The 20269-nt window shown below is 40.7% G+C and overlaps 1 protein-coding gene across 2 annotated transcripts; it reads left to right on the plus strand.

Annotated features, from left to right (window-relative positions):
- The first annotated feature begins 4216 nt into the window (after positions 1 to 4216).
- On the plus strand, positions 4217 to 20269 carry LOC143281306 (TAF6-like RNA polymerase II p300/CBP-associated factor-associated factor 65 kDa subunit 6L). 2 transcript variants are annotated; one of them, XM_076586485.1, is made up of 12 exons: positions 4217 to 4345; positions 5245 to 5386; positions 7410 to 7496; positions 8718 to 8871; positions 9407 to 9481; positions 10470 to 10564; positions 10822 to 10899; positions 12380 to 12481; positions 13080 to 13207; positions 14800 to 14932; positions 15928 to 16056; positions 18253 to 20269. In XM_076586485.1, exons 2-12 carry the CDS (start codon positions 5246 to 5248, stop codon positions 19099 to 19101), a joined length of 1971 nt encoding a protein of 656 aa, XP_076442600.1. In that variant the 5' UTR covers positions 4217 to 4345; position 5245; the 3' UTR covers positions 19102 to 20269. The 2 variants fall into 2 exon arrangements, with proteins under 2 accessions (XP_076442600.1, XP_076442599.1); XM_076586484.1 differs by having other exon boundaries at positions 4231 to 4345; positions 5238 to 5386.

A 20269-nucleotide genomic window follows, 5' to 3' on the forward strand; every position in this document is an offset into this window, starting at 1 on the left:
GTGGGCACTCCATTATGTCAAAGCAGTTTCCATCGGGTCTCTCTGCCTACACTGTCAAAAGCGTTCTTGTCGTCGATGAAACTGATGTACACGGAGGAGTTCCACTTGAAGGACTGCTCTACGATGATAGAGAGGGTGGCAATCCAGTCCGCACATGATCAGTTCTTCCGGAATTCTGCTTGCTGGTTGTTGAGCTGGGGGTTCACCATGTCTTTTTATTCTTTCCAGGATGACTTTTCAAAACAATTCGTGGTACTGACAACAGGGTGATTCCTCTGCTGATGGAGTATTTACTAAGGTTGACTTTCTTGGGAAGTTTGATGAGGTAGCTGTCTCTCTCCGGTCTGTTGACACTTCTTCCTCCCAGATCTCTCTTGGTGGGTATAACAGCTATGCAGTGGCATCTACCGCTGCCCTAAGAGCTTCTGCCGGGATATTGTCTGGTCCTGCTGTTCCATTGTTTTTCAGTAGTAGTATTGCCTTCCCGCCGCACTTGGTCTGCTAGCAGATGAAATTAGCAAGTGCGAGAACAGTTGGCCCAACTCCACCGTCATTATTGCTAGTGATTTCAACAAAGCCAGCCTCAAGAAAGAAATGCCAAAGCTGTACCAGCAAGTGGACTGTCCAACACGTGGTGACAAGACCCTCGACCACTGCTACACCTCCATCAAGAAAGCGTACCACTCGATCTGCTGTGCGCCTTTGGGACAGTCCGATCATAGCATGATTTTTCTGGTGCCGGTCTACAAACAAAAACTGAAAGCTGAAAAACCAGTCGTGAAAACTGTGAAACAATGGTCGGCCCCTGCTTTAGAGACCTTGCAGGACTGTTTCGAATGTACAGACTGGAATGCTTTTAAAGACTCTGCCGGGGACTTAAATGAATATGCCGACACAGAATGTGATTATATTTCATCAGTTCTGTGAAAGTGTGTGCATTCCATCAAAAAATGCGAAAATATTTTCAAACGACAAAATTTGGTGTAACGGGGCTGTTAGGCAAAAACTAAAGGAAAATGAGAGAGCTTTTCGTGAAACTGATGATAGAATAGTCCACAGTAAGGCAAAAAGAAGTGTTGAAAAATGCATTAAGAAGGCAAAATTTTTATATCGGAAAATAATAGAAGAAAGCCTGTCTGCAAACAACTCTAGGAATGTATGGACCGGACTGCAGAGCATCACTGATTATAAAATGACCCACCAGACAGTCGACAGCACTGACAGAACTCTTCCAGACAAACTCAACACATTCAGATTTGACAAACCATTGTCTACTTCTGACATGGCTGCACCCAAATCACCCCCACTCCCCCTTTCATAGTCCAAGAGAATGAAGTCAGACGCCACTTCAGCTAGGAATGTATGGACCGGACTGCAGAGCATCACTGATTATAAAATGACCCACCAGACAGTCGACAGCACTGACAGAACTCTTCCAGACAAACTCAACACATTCAGATTTGACAAACCATTGTCTACTTCTGACATGGCTGCACCCAGATCACCCCCACTCCTCCTTTCATAGTCCAAGAGAATGAAGTCAGACGCCACTTCAGTCATCTGAAAATGAGAAAAGCCACTGGCCCTGACAACATATCACCAGGGCTTTTGAGGAAGTGTGCAGTCCAACTGTCTAGTGTCTTCACTGACATATTTAACATGTCCCTTCAGTCTTGTGTGGTGCCACACTGCTTCAAGAAATCAACAATCATTCCTGTTCACAAAAAAAAAAAAAAAAAAAAGTACAGCCTAGTTGTCTTAATGATTATCGTCATAATGAAAACATTTGAACGCTTGATTCTACAGTTCCCAAAAACCTGCATTCCTCCATCTTTTGATCCCTTTCAGTTCGCCTATAGAGCTAACAGATCATTTGAAGATGCCATTAGCATAGGTCTCTACCACGTCCTCAGACATCTTGAACATCCTAATAGCTATTCCAGGAATCCTTTTCATTGACAACAGCTCTGCGTTCAACACAATAGTGCCATCAAAACTATATTTTAAACTGAAAGACCTCTCGCTGCCTGAATCAATTTGTGCATGGATCCTAAATTTTCAAAGATGCAGACCGCAAGTTGTTAAAGTTGGTGACCTCACTTCCTCCACATGTATTCTCCCCACTGTTGTACTTACTATTCACACATGACTGTGCAACTCAAAATGAATGCAACACCATGGTCAAGTTTGTCAGTTTCAGTTTCAGTAGCTCAAGGAGGCGTTACTGCGTTCGGACAAATCCCTATATGCTACACCACATCTGCCAAGCAGATGCCTGACCAGCAGCGTAACCCAACGCGCTTTGTCAGGCCTTGAGAAAAAAAAAATTAAAAGAAAAGAAAGAAAAAATTATAATAAGTTTGTCAACGATACTACTCTAGAAGGGCAGATTACGAACAGTGATGAGTCAAAATATAGGGAAGAAGTACATGAACTTGTCAGCTGCTGTGATCAAAACAACTAAGAACTCAAGTATCAAAAACCAAAGAATTAATTCTAGATTTCAGGAAGACCAGATCTGACCCCTTACCACTTGTCATTGAAGACAAGCAAGTAGAGATCATCAGCGACTTTCAATTTCTCGGACTGATCATTTCCAACGATTTGAAATGGGAGAAAAATACGGAAAAAATTGTTAAGAAAAAAAATCCAGTCGGAATTAAAAAAGAAATCATGGTTGATTTCTACCGAGCAGTCATTGAAAGTGTGCTAACCTTCGCTATTACTGTTTGGTATGGAAACATTACCAAGGCAGAAGTTGCAGCCCTTAACAGAATCGTAAAAATTGCCACCAAAATTACTGGGGCTAATCTACCTTCTCTAGAACACATATATTATAAGCAGCTACTCAAAAAAGCAAAATCAATGAGCCAGAATGAATCACATGCCCCAAAGCAGTCAATGCCCTGTCTCTCGAACAAATCCAATGTGATAAATAGAATTGTGCAACCAACAACCATCTACCTGAAGATCTAGTCATCAGCCCCATCCACATGTTAATATGCAGCTTCTGTTCAAACGTGTGTGTGTGTGTGCGCGCGCGCGTGCGCCGTGTGTGTGTGTGTGTGTGTGTGTGTGTGTGTGCGCGCGCGCGTGCCTCTGTGTGTGTGTGTGTGTGTGTGTGTGCGCGCGCGCGTGCCTCTGTGTGTGTGTGTGTGTGCGTGTGTGTGTGAGTGAGTGTGTGTGTGTGTGTGTGTGCAGTGCGTGCATGTGTGAGTATGCACAAGTTTTTATATTGATATGCACTTGTATGTATCCTAATTTCTACTGTATCTGTGTTTATGTATGATTTTTGATTTATGTTCGTGTCTTGTTACGTACCATCCCCCCCCCCTTCCCCCTCTATTCCTTGTGACCCCGGTACACTTGGTAATAAAGACATATTCTATTCTTTCGCAGCTGATAGGACAGTCTGGCGGTTTCAGCTGGTTGGGTGCCTTGAGGGTTGAGAGGCTGGATCATTTCAAGACTTAAAAACTCTCTACTAGCTTCGAATAATTTGATTTGTGCAAGGGGTATTAAAATGGCATTCAATCATCAGCCATTCCACATCTAAAAATCACAAATAACAAATCGCGGCGGCGCATGCGTGGTGCGGTGTGGGGGGAGGGGGGATTGGAGAGCAATTTCACTGTGGGGTGAAACTGAGGCGAATGAGATGAAAATGTGTGTGAGTGTGTGATGCTCGTGATTGTCTAGCTCACCGATGTAACTAGCTCTTATAATTTCTGGATGATATAAACAATAATCACCTTCTGTCACAACAGACTCATGCTAACTAGCGAAAATCATCTTCTAGTCTGTCCCTGAGCCCGGGACTCGTCCTTTGAAAGTGTGTTTTTTCTTTTCTTTAGCGTCTTTTCACTTTAAAGGATATTAGACACGTGCACGTGCGCGCGTTTGTGTGTGTGTGTGTGTGTGTGTGTGTGTGTGTGTTACAGTCTGATCCAAGGTGTGGGTAAAAAAAAAGTGATGGGATGGGACCGGCGTTCGAGATCCCGGGGAGCCGGGTATGATACCCTGAAACAGTTTAGTTCAGGTTTTTATTAATCTAAATTGATCATTAAAAAGTTTAAGGGTGCTCTCCTCTAAGTCCTTCCATCGGTACTACTATGCCAACACTAGTTGCTCGTCGGTTTACCTCAACCAGTCCACCTCTAACATTAAAGAAGAAAAAGACACCGCAATATTTCGGTGGAAAGACGGTTGCAAAGGACTCCAAAATGGCGGCGGAAATGCTGAGGCACAGACGAAGTCGGAAGAATAGCCCAGGGCTGCTTTGAATCTCGTGTCATTTACATTTACGACGCATGTTCATCTCTGTATGAACGTCCTAGCGCTAAAGGTATTTTTGATCAGTCTCCTATCCGTCACACCCCAAAGCCGATGTATATCAGACGATGCCGCGCAGCTTCTGCAGAAGTTTGCTTTGGTTACTTTCCTTTATCATATCATGTCGTATCAGTAACAAGGCGTGCAGGCGTGATAAGGCCATTTGCCCTCTTGAAGTTGGGAGGGAAAAGAGAGTACCCACATATAAGCATTTTTCCAACAGTGAGTGCGCAATGCATGTCACTTCATAATTAAAAAAAAAAGAGATCAAGTTGAGTTTTGTATTTAAAATTCTGTAAAATGAATGTCGAGATTTTTTTTTTTTTAAATAATCATTTGTAACTTTGTTACTGCGGAAAAAAAAACATCTTTTGGCAAATCATTTCAAACATTTGTTACTCTGTTAGTTAGAAAAAAGGGCCAAATCTGGATGTTTTAGCTGAAACTTTTTACAGTTTGTAGGAATGGCCCCTTGTGGCAGTGTTCTCATTCAATGTAAATAAAGAATGTATAGTTCTACTGTCGTATATTATATAATCTGTGAGCTCTATTAAATCACCTTGCAGTCTTCTATAGTTCTCTAAACTAGGTAATTGAAATGCTTGCAATCTCTTTTCATAGACCATGTCAGCACATTCAATATTTTGTTTTTGTAATTTGTTGAATATTTTAAGTATGTGTCACTAAGTCCATATTCCAAACAACATTCCCATATTCCAAGACTGGCCTAATGACGTAAATAATGGCACCATGATCATGATAATGTTCCTACTTTTACACTGTATATTCCCAACTAACATTCCAGTCAGTCTATTGGCTTTTCCTATGGTTTCATTAATTTTGTGTACAAGTGAAACGGTAAGCAGTACTTCTATGATTCACATGAAAATTAATCATTGTTTCAGGTTCCAGGATGGAAGAAAAATCTTTTGCAACGATTGCCAAAGATTCAGTAAAGTTGATGGCAGAAAGTGCAGGATTCAGCAATGTGCCAGATGATGTTGCAGCTCTGCTTGGCGAAGACGTGAACTATCGCCTTCGTGAAGTTGTCATGGTATGTAAGTGGGTTTTTTAGAACTGCCATTAATTCTAGACATTGTCACTTTTTTTTTTGTTAAACTCTGATTTTTTTGCTTCATAAACACATAAATATACTTCACTGCTTGTGCTCCACCAGACAGTGGATTTCTTCTACAGAATTTTGCCAGAGGACAACACTCTTGTTGCCATGGGTTCTTTTTCAGTGCACTAAGTGCGTGCTGCACAGGGGTCCTTGGTTTATCGTCTGATCTGAATGACTATTGCTCAGATTGATTTTCTGTTAAAACATGAGAGAAAGGGTTGACCCTGTTTTGAACCCACACCTTTACAGACTTTCTGTATTGGCAAATGAGTGTCTTAACCATTCTGCCAACTTTCTCCTTTGTAGATAATGAATCAGTATAAAAGCACTGCACTTGTTCAGCACTGAAAATAAAATGAAACACATCAAATCACTTCCAAAACAACAGAAATTCTTTGAATTGCTAAAAGAAGACAAAGTTGACATGAGAGTGCTTGAAACACTGTAACACACACAGGTCATGCTGGGAAAGTTAGTTCACTTCACCTAAAGAATCAGCAGAAATTACTTGATTTTCACTGCATCTTGTACTGAAGACTAAAAACAAAACAAAACAAAGCAAACAGAAAAAAAAGGATATTGATATGTATTGCAATTTTGAACATTCTTGAGATCGTGGCATACAGGCATGGTTTAGTTCCCATAAAACTTGACTGCAGTTTTGTACCATGCACATTATATAACCTGTGGGTGCAGCTGCTGTGTTGACATACACTGTATTTCCAAACACAAGTTCATTTTGTTCCCCATAACATAACAGAAAAGTTGTCTGCTTCGCAGGTAGAGTTCTTTTCCGTTGTGTTCATGGTTATGTTGTACTTGTAATCTTTGGTTTTACATCTCTCCATTCAAGTCATCTGTTTCCAGGTTGGGTATAAATTTGAAGTATATAATGTGTGGGTCTGTTATACAGACAGTGACTGTGTGAGTGAAAGGACAAGGTAGATTGGATTGTGTGTATATTTTACTCTTTTGTCACAACAGATTTCTTTGTGTGAAATTCAGGCTGTACTGCCCAGGGAGAGCTAGTCTTTCGCTACAGTGCAGTGCAAGCCTTTTTTTCACACTTTTTTTTGCCTGCAAGTGTATTTGTTTTTGTATAAAAGTCGATTTTGTACAGAATTGCTAGGGACAACCTTTTGTTGACATGGGTTCTTTTACATACGCAAAGTGCATGGTCTTTTGAGAATGACTTGCATCCAGACCGCCACTCATGGTCTAGTGGTTAGGGAGGAAATATTGCCAAGTGTGGGTTTTGATCCTCTGCAATCAGATATCTTGCTTACCAGGCGGACGCGTTACCACTCTTTTTTTTAATATTTTTTTTATTCTGTCTGCAAGTGTTATTTGTTTTTTAATCAAAGTGGATTTTGTACAAAATTTTGACAGGGTTTACCCTTTTGTTGCTGTGGGTTCTTGTACTTGTGCTAAGTGCATGCCACACACGGGACCTCGGTTTATCGTCTCACTTGAATGACTTGTCTAGTCCACCACTCAAGGTCTAGTGGGGGGGAGAGAAAATACTGCTGATTGTATGATTTGCTCCCATGCAGTCAGATTCTTTCACTACCTACTAAATCCTGGCAGACACATTACCACTGGGCCACCACAACACTAGCCACCTCACTACTGTGTATATGAATGTATGTGTGTGTGTGTTGTGAATCAATTAATGGAAGTAAGTTAATTTGTCGTTATCAAATGTTTGTATATGGCAAGTTGCGTTTTATGAAGAATATTATTTCGGAAAATGTTGATAGTGCCTGGCCTAGCTGTTGTGTAGGCACTTTATACTTTTGTATTCATCAAGTGCCAGGCAAGGGGTCAAAGAGTATGTGATTTTGTGTTGTCACTTCTTCTTGTTATGTCTTATTTTGCAAGAAAAATATATCTCAATGCTTCCCCAAGCTGCTAAATGATATACCCCCAAAATTGTACTTGTTTATTTTTTCAGCAAAGTACTGCATTTATGAAAAGTGCCAAGAGGCGTCGGCTGTGTCCTGATGACTTTAACCAGGCTCTTCGTGACATGAACGTACAGGTAACAGAACCCTTAAAATACCCGTTAAATGTCCCATGTTGAAAGAAGTGTTTTAGTTTTTCTTTTTTTGGCGCATCATAACTTCAGCAAAGTCATTCACAAGGAAACTTACTCTAGCTGTGTGCTGTTGCCTCTGTGCATATTGTACGAATTCACTGCTGAATGGGAAAAACGATTTCCCCGAAAGTGTGGTACACTAAACAGAAAAGAATTTAAGTGATTTACTCAGTGACATAGTGCCATGAACGAAAAAGTGTTCATAATTCAGTGTTTTTGACAAAAAAGAGAGAAATATTTTAAAGTTAAATTTTCAGTACTGTGAGGGGTCAAATATTTATCTGTACAGGGTAATTTACTTTGTGTAACATATCACATGACATTAGCATTCTGTTCTCTTAATTCAAGAAGTTGGTGTAATCGCATGAAAATTATATAAGGTCATAGTACATGACACGTGTTACCTTCATCCAACTGTAAATTGTAAGGGATATTTTTCATATTGTAAGCATGATGAGCATGCTGGTAATTGTACATAAGTATGTCTGAGTTATGAGTAATTGAATATTAATATAGGATGTATTAATTGTCAGTAACCCAATTCCTCATCAACCTTGTTATAAATATTCAAGGAAAATCTGCTGTTCTGTTCATGTTTTGATCAACCTTTACTCATAATCTCTTTGTTCAGTCATAAACAAGTTCTAACCTGAGTACCAGATTTAAAAATTCTATTTCATTTCTGAATTTGGACCACTTTAGAGCACATATAATTTTTTATTCAGAAAATAAACTCATTCAATGTATACAGTTGAAGATCTACTGCAAGTTGGGAAGGATGAACCAAAATGTTATGAACATACAACCTTTTGTAAGAACCTTTTTAACACGACAGAAAAACAAGTCTGAGTACCTTTTATAAAAATTCTGGACTAACGCCTCTCAAGTCAAATAATGGTATTGAACTATTGTTTTTCAAGTAAACATTATTTATTTGAAGAAATAACTTTTATTGCCTATGTGTGAACTTCAGTAAAGATAAAGATAATAATTATTTTTATAGTGGTATGGTGGAAGCAACAGTTCTTACATGTCAGTGTGGGATTTGAATTGTTATGCATGTGTATGTCAGTATTTGAAATGTTACAGCCTGTGATGTTGATTTTGGAGTGGTTGTGTCTCAGTGCCAGTGATGCTAACATGTGCAGTGCACTTTCCTTTCAGCCCGTGTTTGGTCACAGTTCTATGACAGACTGCTCACCATTCCGACAGACCAGGGAGGGAGAGCTGCACTTCATTGAAGAAAATGACATTAATTTCAACAACACTGTCTGCAACTCCTATGTTCCCAAGTACCAGGGGGAAACCAGCATCAAAGGTATGGTGGTATTCTACATTGTATTCTGGAGAGTTGTTTGCATGTGAAGGAGAGGAGCTTGACTGTGAAAGTGATGGGATCAGCACCTGTTTTGTTGCATGTGGTAGGATTTTTAAAATTTTATTTACAATTAACTTTAGGAGTGTTATAAGTTTTCAGTTTCATGTAATATGTAAAATCTTTTTAGAAGAAATTACCAGTAATGGCCATAAACCCAGCAGGACATTCAGTAAAAGATGAAGCCACAGCCCGTCTCAAGCACATGGTTACAGATTATTGTCCATGTGTGTTCCTGTCAAGGAAAAAAGTATGTTTTTAGTTTCAGCAGCTGTTGATAGCACTATAAATGTGAAAGTAGTTACTATTTCACCTGCATCAAGTTGACAAACAGCAAAAACAAAAAGAAAGAAACTAAAACAAGCAAAAAAACAGACAAACAACAAAACAAAACAATGGAAGATGGGGTAAAAATTCAGCCTGTGTTCTTTCTAAAATGTAATGTCTTTTTGATCTTTTTGTTTGTTTAATTTTCCAGCTCAGTGGATGGCTCTTGAAGGGGTGAACAAGTTTTCTTCATCCTCACACGGTGCAGCACACTTACAAAACATAAGTGAGTTTTTCTGTTTCAGATTTGTTGTTCCTTTTCTGGATTTTATTTTTCTTTTTCAGTTTTTTTTGGCATTGATGTATAGCTTATTTTTTCTCTATTGTTTGCTTCTTAAAGAGTTTTTTTTTTTTAATTCATTTGTTTATTTTTCTCCTCATGTGTGTGTGTGTTTGACTCTGTGTGTGTGTGTGTGTGTGTGTGTGTGTGTGGTGTGTGTGTGTGTGTGTGTGTGTGTTTGACTATGTCTGTGTCTATATGTACAAATTACTGGACAATTGAACTTACTTGCAACAAATCTGCATACATTTATGTAAGCATTTTGATGTGCAAACATCACAAGACTGGGATTTAACATATGTTGTTGTTTTTTTAGCTAGATATACTTCATTGTGTTGGGTATTACATTTTTAGCTTTTGTTGAAATACCAGTAGGAATAAATCAAATGGGCATTGGGAAGAAAAGTTTGAAATAATACCTTTTCACTCCATAACTTAATGGAGCAAACATGTAGATTTTCTAGCAGCGACAGTGTTAGTGTGCAGCAGAGTTTACTTTCACCACTAAAACATTACAGCAAATGCAACAATTAGATTTTGTTGAAATTTCCTGATTCCAGGAAATTTGAAAGCGTTCATTAATAATGATCAATGTTAGGATTTATGTTTGCCAATTTTTTTTTAGCAACAACAATTAATGAAAGGGTTTCACGTCTTGACACTTTTTTCAGTGGTATTTTATTTTTCCAAAGAAAATAATCCCGAGTTTTTTTAGGCTAAGTCTTAAGAACTTCATTGACTGTCAAGCCTTCTTCCAGCTCTAATAAATCAAAAATATTTTGAATTTAATTTTTATGATTTAATTTCATCTCTGCAAAAGACCTGAATTGAACTGAAAGTGTTTCAGTGCAACTGAATTACAAAGATAAAGTGTCTCAGTGCTACTAAATTGAAGTGAAAGTGTTTCAGCAGCTGCTGTGTTGTTGTGTTGAAGGCAAGAACATAAAGAAAGAATCCTCATCGGACGTCATGGCTTACTACAGTCAGATCACTAAAGCACTGGTGGGGTCACGACCTGCACTTGTCAGGGTGAGTTAAACATGTGGTTGTATTGTTATAAGAAAATTCATGAGTCTGTATGAAATACATTTCAAGTTTCTTTCACTTATTCTAAGTATATTTCAATATATGCCTGTTTCTCTGTGATTGTGTGTGTGTGTGTGTGTGTGTGTGTGTGTGTGACAGAGAATGTATGTGAAATATGTCATTTATAACATTTTTCAGATGACCAGTTCCTGTGTTTTTCTTTACCTGTGATGTCATGAACTGACAAATGTTTGTTTCAGTGGGCACTGGATAACCTGACAACGAGCAAACGTGTGCAGTCTGCGTTAGCATTTTTCATCAACTTTGTCGCAAATGGGGTGAGTTGAGCTACTTTTACAATTTCCTGCAGATAGAGTACACTCACACAATTGATCAAGTAATGGCCTTTTATAAGTTAATTTGCCATTTGGAAAGAATAGTTTTAGAATTTTCTCTGGAACTGCAAATTTCAGGGGCATCATGGTAATTGTGTAGTATTTTTACTCACCACACTACACAGAAGTAAATGCAAGACTAAGTTAGGTCTGCCTTTATGCCAGACCACTGTGCACACCTTTTTCTTCTTTTTCTCCCTCAACTGTGTGGAGAGTCCTTGGTGTGACAGCACAGGTCTGTCTGAAAAAATGACGCCAAATCCTGTTACAAAACCTTGCCACACATTGCTGTAGGGATCTATATCAAATGCTTAATACTTTTGGTTCATTTTACCTTCAGAATCTGCAAGCAATGAAGAGTTGATAAAAACTGAGGACAAAAAAGATTTATTTCCAAATATTGAAAATGACCACAGAAAAGTTAAAAAAACAAACACATCTGACTTTTACCCATGCAGAATGTCTTAGTGAGGGTGATGTCCACAAAGGCCTTGAGAATATTCATTATTTTACTGTCTTTGGTTCCCCTGTCACTTTTTGTGACTGACAAAATGTTACTGTTGACAATTACTGTGGACACACACACACACCTTTTGGCTTGCATACATGCATGCACACAGTCACCATCTTTTTATTATAAAAAAAAAAGAAAAAAAGTTGACATCAGTCATGTTGTCATTCAAAGTTGAATAACAATCATACGAGGAGATTACCAAATAACGCTTGGCCACTTTAGCAATTATTAAATAAATTTGTTGTAATATTAAAAAAAATTCTGTGTATGTTATCAGACAAAGTGCCAAACATGAATCTGGCAGGCATTACCTTCCTTTCTTCTTCAAAACATTGTTTTTGAGATTTTTTCTTTTGGTTATTTTCTTTCTTTGTTTTTAGTCATGTAACTCAAAAACATTTTCATAATGATACTGCAACTACTGTTGTAGAGTATAGCTGTTTTTTCTCTCTGTGTTCGTGGGCTTCAACTCACCCCGGAATGTAGGCAGCCATACTCCATTTTAGGGGCTCATGTTTCCAGAACTGACTGATTCACTTACATTGATTACAGGATCTTTAATGTCCATATCTGATATCTTACACGTGTATGCATGTGAAGAAGGTAATGGCGCTAGCAGGTCTGCACATATGTGGATTTTGAATAACCTGCCAAGTGGTGGGATTGAACTTCAGACTCTTGGATAAAAAATCCAGTGTTCATATTCTGTAACTACCTGGCCTGTTGTGTGTGTGTGTGTGTGTGTGTGTGTGTGTGTGTGTGTGCGTGTGTGTACATGTATGAATGTGTGGTGTGTGTATGTATATGTGTGTGTGTGTGTATGTATGTATGTATATATATATGTGTGTGTGTGTGTGTGTGTGTGTATGCATATGTGTCTGAACCAGTGATTGTGTGTGTATGTTCCAGGTGAAGGTGGTGAGCCATGACCTGACCAAGCTGACCCTGTTGATGAAGACGGTGGGCTGTCTGGTGAAGAACCGTGCCATCTATCTGGAAATGCAGCCCTATGTAAGAATGTCACCTGGGTCTGGTACAACCAGATGGGATCTTCTTTATTCTGTTCCTTAAAAGACTTTTATTCTGTTGAATAAGAGACAGAAAATGATGCATATAAACTCACATGCATAGACATGTATGCACATATACATGCATATGTGGTGAGCACCTTGCAAAATTACAACCTTCCATTCACGGCTGCAAACGAAATAACTCAAGTTGGTGTTTTTTGTTCTAGACCTTTTGCGTACACGTCAGTGGCCTTGCAATTAAATTCTGAATTCTCTCTGCTTCCCACTCTCTGATGTATGTGTGTGTGTGTGCGCGTGTGTATGTACCTTATGCTGAGACATGCACACTTACAAATAGATATTTGTTAATCATGGTTGAACAAAAAATAGTGCAAGATAAATACTACTGATAGAAGTCCCCAAACTACTGAAAATTGACATCTGTGGTATTGACAGCCACTGAAGGGTATTTTAGGGTGTAGGCAGGTATAGTGGTTGGCTGGGCTATAAGCAATAATGATACTGATAATAACCATTAAGCTATAATGCCCATCATGAACAAGATGACATGGCTGCATTTATTTTTCTTTGTGTTTCAGCTGCGTCTGTTGGTGCAGGCAGTGGAGACGTGTCTGTTGGAGCCGCTGGCCTCCTACATGAACCAGCAGTCTGTGGACCATTGGATGCTGCGGCGTCTGGCTGCTGGCGTTCTGGCTGATATTGTCAGGTATGCTCTCTTTCTGTTTTCATTTATTTATCCTTTTAAACCTTTTATTCCACTTTGATGTAAAGTTTCCACTTTGCTTAAAAAAAAGAGAAAATTTTCTGCGTTGCAGTCAGTTAGCATCGGAGGCATGTCTTTAGTTTGTGTGCATGAAAATGACTACGGTACTTACCGTAAAGTTTGGTCTATTGAGTGCACTGGTATATAAGCCTCACTGACTAAATTAAAAAAAAAATTGAACTTCATACACACATAAGCTGCACTGGCTTACAAGCCGCACTTATTACCAGAACCAGAACACATACCAATACTACGGAAAAGTTGTCAATACTGTAGGTTATGAAATAAACACAAGCGGAAGCAACACAAAGAAAAGCAAGCAAAAATACTGCTAGTGCCACAAAAAATATAAACACAATGAAAATAAGATCCATAATTCAGGGATAGTCACATTTATTCAACATCATCCTGCTCACTGAATCCACTGAAATCTTCGTCTTCAGTGTCTGAGTTGAAGAGGACCAGTACAGCTACCTCCGCCATCTTGTCACTGACTTCAGCCTTGCTTTCACTTGATGAACATGAACGCAAGGTGGAGGTCACTGCTGGTTCATCGCTTGCACTGTCGTCGGCTCGGTTGATCGCCGTCAATTTGAAGGCTGCATCAGGCATTACGTCGCGTTTTCAGCATGATGAGGGTGTGCGCTTGAGCAGAGTAGAACTGAAGGCTTCAATGTGTGCAGATTTTATTTTTAAAACGACATCTTTTTTTAAGCAAAGTTAGCACACTAACCTGAAGCTCACCTAAAGATTCATGAACTGAAAACATGATTTTGGTGAGTTGAAGGGCATCTAAGAATAGACGAGAATGTGACACTCCCGGGATCGTTAAAATCCTCAAATAAGCCGCATCATTGTATAAGCTACAGAGGTTGAAGCAGGGAGAAAAAGTCGTGGCTTATAGATTGAACTTTATGGTATGCAAAATTTTCTCTTCCAGGTTTGTTTCTTTTCAGATTCTATGGGTTTGATATTTGACAGTGTCCTCAAATCAAATCAAATCAAAAACACTTTATTAATCCACATGGAAATTAAGTTGTGCAATCACAGGCTCGTTTAAACACTGGCATAAAATCATGCGCAACATAAGAAGAGATTAAAACTAGTCAGATAAGAATTCCCAATAGCTGACGATATACTAATCCCCCCCCCCCTCTACACACACACACACACACATATACTCCTGAGCCTAAGTATGGTCCTGTGCTGTCAGTTGGGCTGCAAGCAACAATGATAATGATGATGATCTGTTGTAGTCAGGCATCCGCAGGTATCAGTCTCAAGTTTCAGTGATCACAAATGGGGTACTTGATCGTACTGTCTCATACTATCCCCCTGCCCACCCCCCCATTCCCCCATGGGGTTGCTAGGGGCTCTTTCGGTATAGAAAGTATCCTCAGTATTTACAGGTATTTCTGGAAAAAGAAGGTTGGAACCCTAAAATGTTGAATAATGACGTATTTTCAGGCAAAAATATTGTGACTGATCCATCGCTGTAAAGGGAAGCTAGAAATGAGTGATATCGTGCCCCACAGGAAATGGAACACTCCTGTGAACCGCCTGAAGACCCTGGTGACGAACAAACTGACGGACACCCTTCAGGACCTGGGCCGTCCCCTGTGCTCCCACTTTGGAGCTGTCATGGGGCTCATGGCCTTAGGGTCCGCTGTGAGTAACTGTCTGCATCAGTAACCAACCAAGGATGACTTGTCAGAGTGCTTTTATATGTGTGCGTGTGTGTGTGTGTGTGTGTGTGCATGCTTGGTACTATATGTGTACATCACTCTGTGTGTGTGTGTGTGTGTGTGCGCGTGCATGCTTGGTACCATGTGTTTGTGTGTACCTGTGTGTGTTAGCATTTGTGTGTGTATTTGTGTGTTCACCTGTGTGTGTGTGTGTGTGTGTGTGTGTGTGTGTGTGTGTGTCTGCCTTTGTATATGTTTGTGTACCTTTGTATGTGTTTGTGTGTGCACCTGTATGTTTGTGCATGTGTGTGTGCCAGAGTATGTGTTTATTTTGTGTGCACCTGTATGTGTAAGTGTGCTTGCCTGATGATGTGTTTTTGTGATTGCATTAGTGTGTGTGTGTGTGTGTGTCACTCTATGTGTAGTAATGCCTGGCTGTGTGCTTGTTTGTATGTGCATGCTTGGGTATATGTTAGCATGTGCACCTGTCTGCATAGTTGTGTTGGAATGTGTACACTACTGTGTATGTGTTTGATCCTGTGTGTGAATGGGTATTCATGCCTGATCTTTGTGTTTGTACACATGTGTACCTGGCTATACGTTTGTGTGTGCATCAGTGTGTGTATGTGTATTCATGCCTGTCTAATTGTGTGTACATGTTCAGTCTGTTCAGCGAAGACTGCAAAGACACAGTGAAGACATCTGACACTGAAGTCATGGTCATCTCCAACTCTGAAAGACAAACAATATGTTGTACAAGTGTATTCCTGTCAGACAGTGTGTTTGCATGAGCACCTACATGCGTGTATGTGTATTTATGCCTGGCTATGTTTGATTTAGAACTACTTGTGTGTAGGTTTGTGTTTGCATGTGTGTGTGTGTGTGTGTGTGTGTGTACAAGGCAGTATGTTTGTGCATGAGTACACCCCCGATGGTGTGAGAGGTTGACGCTAGGCTTGACAGTTGTGCTTGTTGCAGGAGGTGGAGGCAGTGCTGGTGTCTCAGCTCCCCCTGCTCTTGCCTCACCTGCAGGCCAGTGTCGTCAGCATCCACAACCCGGGCTCCCACACCCAAGCCGACGCCATGAGGGTGCTGGAAGCTGTACAGGTATCACACGCTTTCTCTCTCATTAGGGGCATGGGGCGGGGAGTAATTACGTACTTAGGCACTGCCCATTATGCCCTCTGCCAAGTCAGGTGGCAACTGTCACCCTTTTCTGTTTTGTGCCAGTCTCTGAATGGTACCCCAGGTGTACTTCAGAGTTTTTCTTTGACTGTTCTGCAGCGGATGTTCTTTGGATGGGGATGGGGGGAGTATTGTATGGTTTTCTGTTGTATTACATTACTGGTGCTTTTTGTATCAAGCCGATTTCTCTGTTTGAAATTCAGGCTGCTCTCTCCCTTGGGAGAGTGTGTCGCCACAGGACACCACCCTTTTCTTCATCTGTCTGCAGGTGTATTAAAGTGGATTTTTTCTTTTTTTTCCTTCTTTTTTTTTTTTTTGATACAGAATTTAGCCAGACACGACCCTTTCGTTGCCATTTGTTGTCTTGGCTTACTGTCTCATTCAACAGGTTATTTCCATAGTATACAGATTTCCATATTGGGATTTTGGCGCTTAAAAAAGAAAGGTTTAATTACACATACTTAACTGTGACCCAACTAGTGCAGACTACGGCAGGGGTCTGACATTCCTGTCCTGTGCAAACTACTATCCGCCTATGCGGAGAAAACAAAAGCAACTACGGCGGTAACCTCCCCTTTGTCCCGCTGGCTAGCGCCCTCTTTTTGCCCGGCCCAGAGTGTCAGCGAATCGATTGCGATCGCACCTTAATTTTAGTGCGATCGCCCAATCGAGCTACATAATTATGTGACCTGGTTGGAGACATAATTTGACAAAAAACAAGAACGCCAGAGAATCGACAGACAGACAGAAAATACGAAAAAACTTAGCTGTATGAAGAGCACAGGAACAGGAGTCATGATGGCTGCCGGAAAAAAAGAGGGCGCTAGCCAGCGGGACAAAGGGGAGGTTACCTACTTCCGGGAGGTTATCGGCCGTAGTTGCTTTCGTTTTCTCCGCATAGGCGGATAGTAGTTTGCACAGGACAGGAATGTCAGACCCCTGCCGGAGTCTGCACTAGTTGGGTCACGGTTAAGTATGTGTAAAATAAAAGAAAGGTTTTTGTTCATTTATTGACTCACTTGTGTAAACAAAGTGAGTCTATGTTTTAACCCGGTGTTCGGTTGTCTGTGTGTGTGTCTGTGTGTCCGTGGTAAACTTTAACATTGACATTTTCTCTGCAAATACTTTGTATTTTGACACCAAATTTGGCATAAAAATAGGAAAAATTCAGTTCTTTCCAGTCATCTTGTTTAAAACAATATTGCGCCTCTGGGATGGGCACAAAAAAAAAAAAAGAATGAAGCCTAATTATATGCAAACTGCATTTACTGTTATATTTATATTTTTTGTATTCTCTAAACTTGGCACTTTGATCTGATATTCTGACCGAATCATTATTATCATTTTTTGTTCAAACAGGAACTTCTTTTGCTAAGCATGGAAGTTTTATTTATTTTGCAAACGTTTTGGTGCAGATTGTGAAAAAGGGAAATTACTCTGTAATTAATGCTAGGGGAGTTAATTTGCTTTAAACTGATCTTTCTCATCTTAAACATTACATTTTGAAATTATATTCAATACATAAAAAGCTTGGATTTAAAAAAAAATTTTTTTTTAAGTGTATCACAAGTGAGTCTTGAAGGCCTTGCCTCTCTTGTTTTACTTAGTTTTGTTATTGACACGTGAACTTTGGTTAAAAGGTTCTTGGACCCTGGCAGCAAAGTTTTCAGTGTTACAGACGTCAGTCACTCCCACCCATTGTCTGTCTGTATGCACAGTTGTCACATTCAGGTCAGCTTTTGTACACATCATTGTCACCAGTGATGAAAACAAGAACTCTACCAACAAAACATAGTTTGGTCAGTTCCCTTGTCATGATTCAGATTTGTCTGTTTCATGTTTCACGATTTGGGTTATGGGTTGTGATTTGGGTTGGCTTGTAATATACATTAGTAATTTGGGATATGGTCTTGTGGAATTAAGTAATAAAAGCATAATATTGAACAGACTGTCTCTCATGTTTTAAAGAGTTTGCTTTCCAAGTTCCATTTCTGTACCAGATATACACTGGTTATGAATATAGTGAAGAGAAACAATACGGCTTGGTCAAGTTTTGTCTGAGTTAGGATTATTACAAAGACTGGCAAGACAAAACTGATGGACTGCGGTGTGTTTCAGCTGGCCATGGAAAAGCTGCTGAGGAGCTACATGGACAGTGGGGATCTGCGTGACCCAGACAGCAGCAACAGAGCCCAGGACTCCAGACAGGCCTCAGTCACCCACAGTGGTAAGGAGATCCTGGGGTTGTACCGGCAGCTATCTGACTGCCTGGGGGACGCCCTGTCGGCACGGCTCCCCATCATGGAGCTGGACAGGGTGTTCCGCAGCGACCCCAGCACGGACGTCATCAGCCTGGGGGACAGTGACAGCAAGCGGAGTGGGGAGGAGCTGTTGGCTGACCTCATGCAGCAGGTCAGACGGGAGGAGCAGGAGGAGCAGCGGCGACTGCTGCAGCAGCGACTGGCAGAGCACCACACACCTGCCGGCACATTTCTGCAGACACAGGCAGCGCACAACGGGGATGCCAGCGACCTCAGGCAGGTGACGAACGCTGGGGAGGATGGGGATGGGGGGTTCCAGGACCAGCTGGCCATCAGCAGCACCATCAGCGACCCCAGCAAGGGGACACTCAAGTTGAAGATCAAGCGGCAGCACCCGCAAGGCCAGGGCTCCCCCTCCCAGCCACCACGCCTGGGCCTGCACCACTCCCCACAGCACAGAGACGCCAGGGACAGGGAACACAAGCTGAAGCGCAAGAGGAAGCAGTGTGGAAAAAGCCCCTGGGAAGAGTTTGGTGATATCGCTGACATGTCAGACCTGGATGAAATCAATCAGACTCTGCTGGCTCAGACAGCTCAGGCGTATTCCCCTGGTGGGGAGAGCAGTGGGTCAGAGTCCAGTGTGTACAAAAAAGGAAAGTTGATGCTCAAGCTCAAGGTGCCATCCAGAGACTCTCCCTCTGAGTAGTATCCACTGAATGGAATTCTTGTGGTTTGTGAAAGTGGTGCAATTATTTAAAAAATGTGTGGAATGACAAAAGAGCTCCAGAAAAAATAGTCTGGAACAGGTTCTAATGTGGTGTCTGTTACTGTGTTAGTCTTTGAAGACAAAATGATATGTAACTGTTGCTTGGTGAATCTGTTACTTGATTTACAGCAGTGTGTTCAATGAGAGTCTCTGCTGATGATGGCCAAGTGACTGGTTGGAATCTGTACATTGTCGTTGCAAGGACCAAGCCATCCCATATGAGAATTCTTTGAAAAGGCAGCCACTTCTCTCCCTCTGTGAGATGTTTTGGGTCTAGTCATTGTACGGAGACCATAAAGGAAAGGTGCTGAGTTCTGACACTGTTGTGAAAAGGACATTCGGAATGGGCTTTGTCCTGCTCAGTTGTGAAGAGCAGTACATGCTGATATTAGAGCTTAATGCATCAAGCCAGTGGTCTAGAAACAGGAGCCAAAGAACAAAGATGTCTGGAGCAGAGAAGACGGATTGTGTTTCAGCTAATTCAAGATCAGAAGCACGATTCATGTCTGCACATGTGTGTGTGTGTGTCACTGTGTGACCTACATTCTCCACACACCTCATCTCCACACTTACAGTATTTGTGATCTGTGGAGGAGAACTGACAAATAACCAACATCTTTTAATCACCAGTTGGCAGAGTCCGTTAATCTGATATTCATTTTCCAATCAAAAGTTTGGTTTTGTAATAAGTCAAATTACTAAAACTGTAAAACTTGTGATGACACTGCCACTGCAAACAAAAGTGAAGAAATGCACGCACAGACACACACAGATTGTCTCTCTCTCACACACACACGCACGCACGCACGCACGCACGCACAAATGATCAGTAGTTAGGTAAAACAGAGAAGTCAGCATTTTGCTTTCTTACTTTCCACAGGTTTTACACTAAAAAGTTATATGTTTGAAAACAATTGATAAAGTCATACCCCACTGCTACATGCCTGCTACAATTCTGAACCAGCACTACATGACACCATTGCAGTAAAAAGAAATAGGGTGGTTCATTAAAAACAGTGAAAATCGATGGAGCATTGTTGATTTGATCAGTCAAATAGTGAAAATCCATGGAAAATGGTCGAACAAAGCTTCATGTTCATGCTTGCAG

This window comes from Babylonia areolata, chromosome 4 (assembly GCF_041734735.1).
Source record: "Babylonia areolata isolate BAREFJ2019XMU chromosome 4, ASM4173473v1, whole genome shotgun sequence".
Taxonomy (NCBI): domain Eukaryota; kingdom Metazoa; phylum Mollusca; class Gastropoda; order Neogastropoda; family Buccinidae; genus Babylonia; species Babylonia areolata.

Bases quoted from the DNA above. Each gene is read 5' to 3' on its own strand.
- LOC143281306 (XM_076586485.1), top strand. From the start codon at position 5,246: ATGGAAGAAAAATCTTTTGCAACGATTGCCAAAGATTCAGTAAAGTTG. The intron at 5,387-7,409 runs GTATGTAAGTGG...TTATTTTTTCAG, and splicing joins GCCTTCGTGAAGTTGTCATG to CAAAGTACTGCATTTATGAA. The intron at 12,482-13,079 runs GTAAGAATGTCA...TTTGTGTTTCAG, and splicing joins ATCTGGAAATGCAGCCCTAT to CTGCGTCTGTTGGTGCAGGC.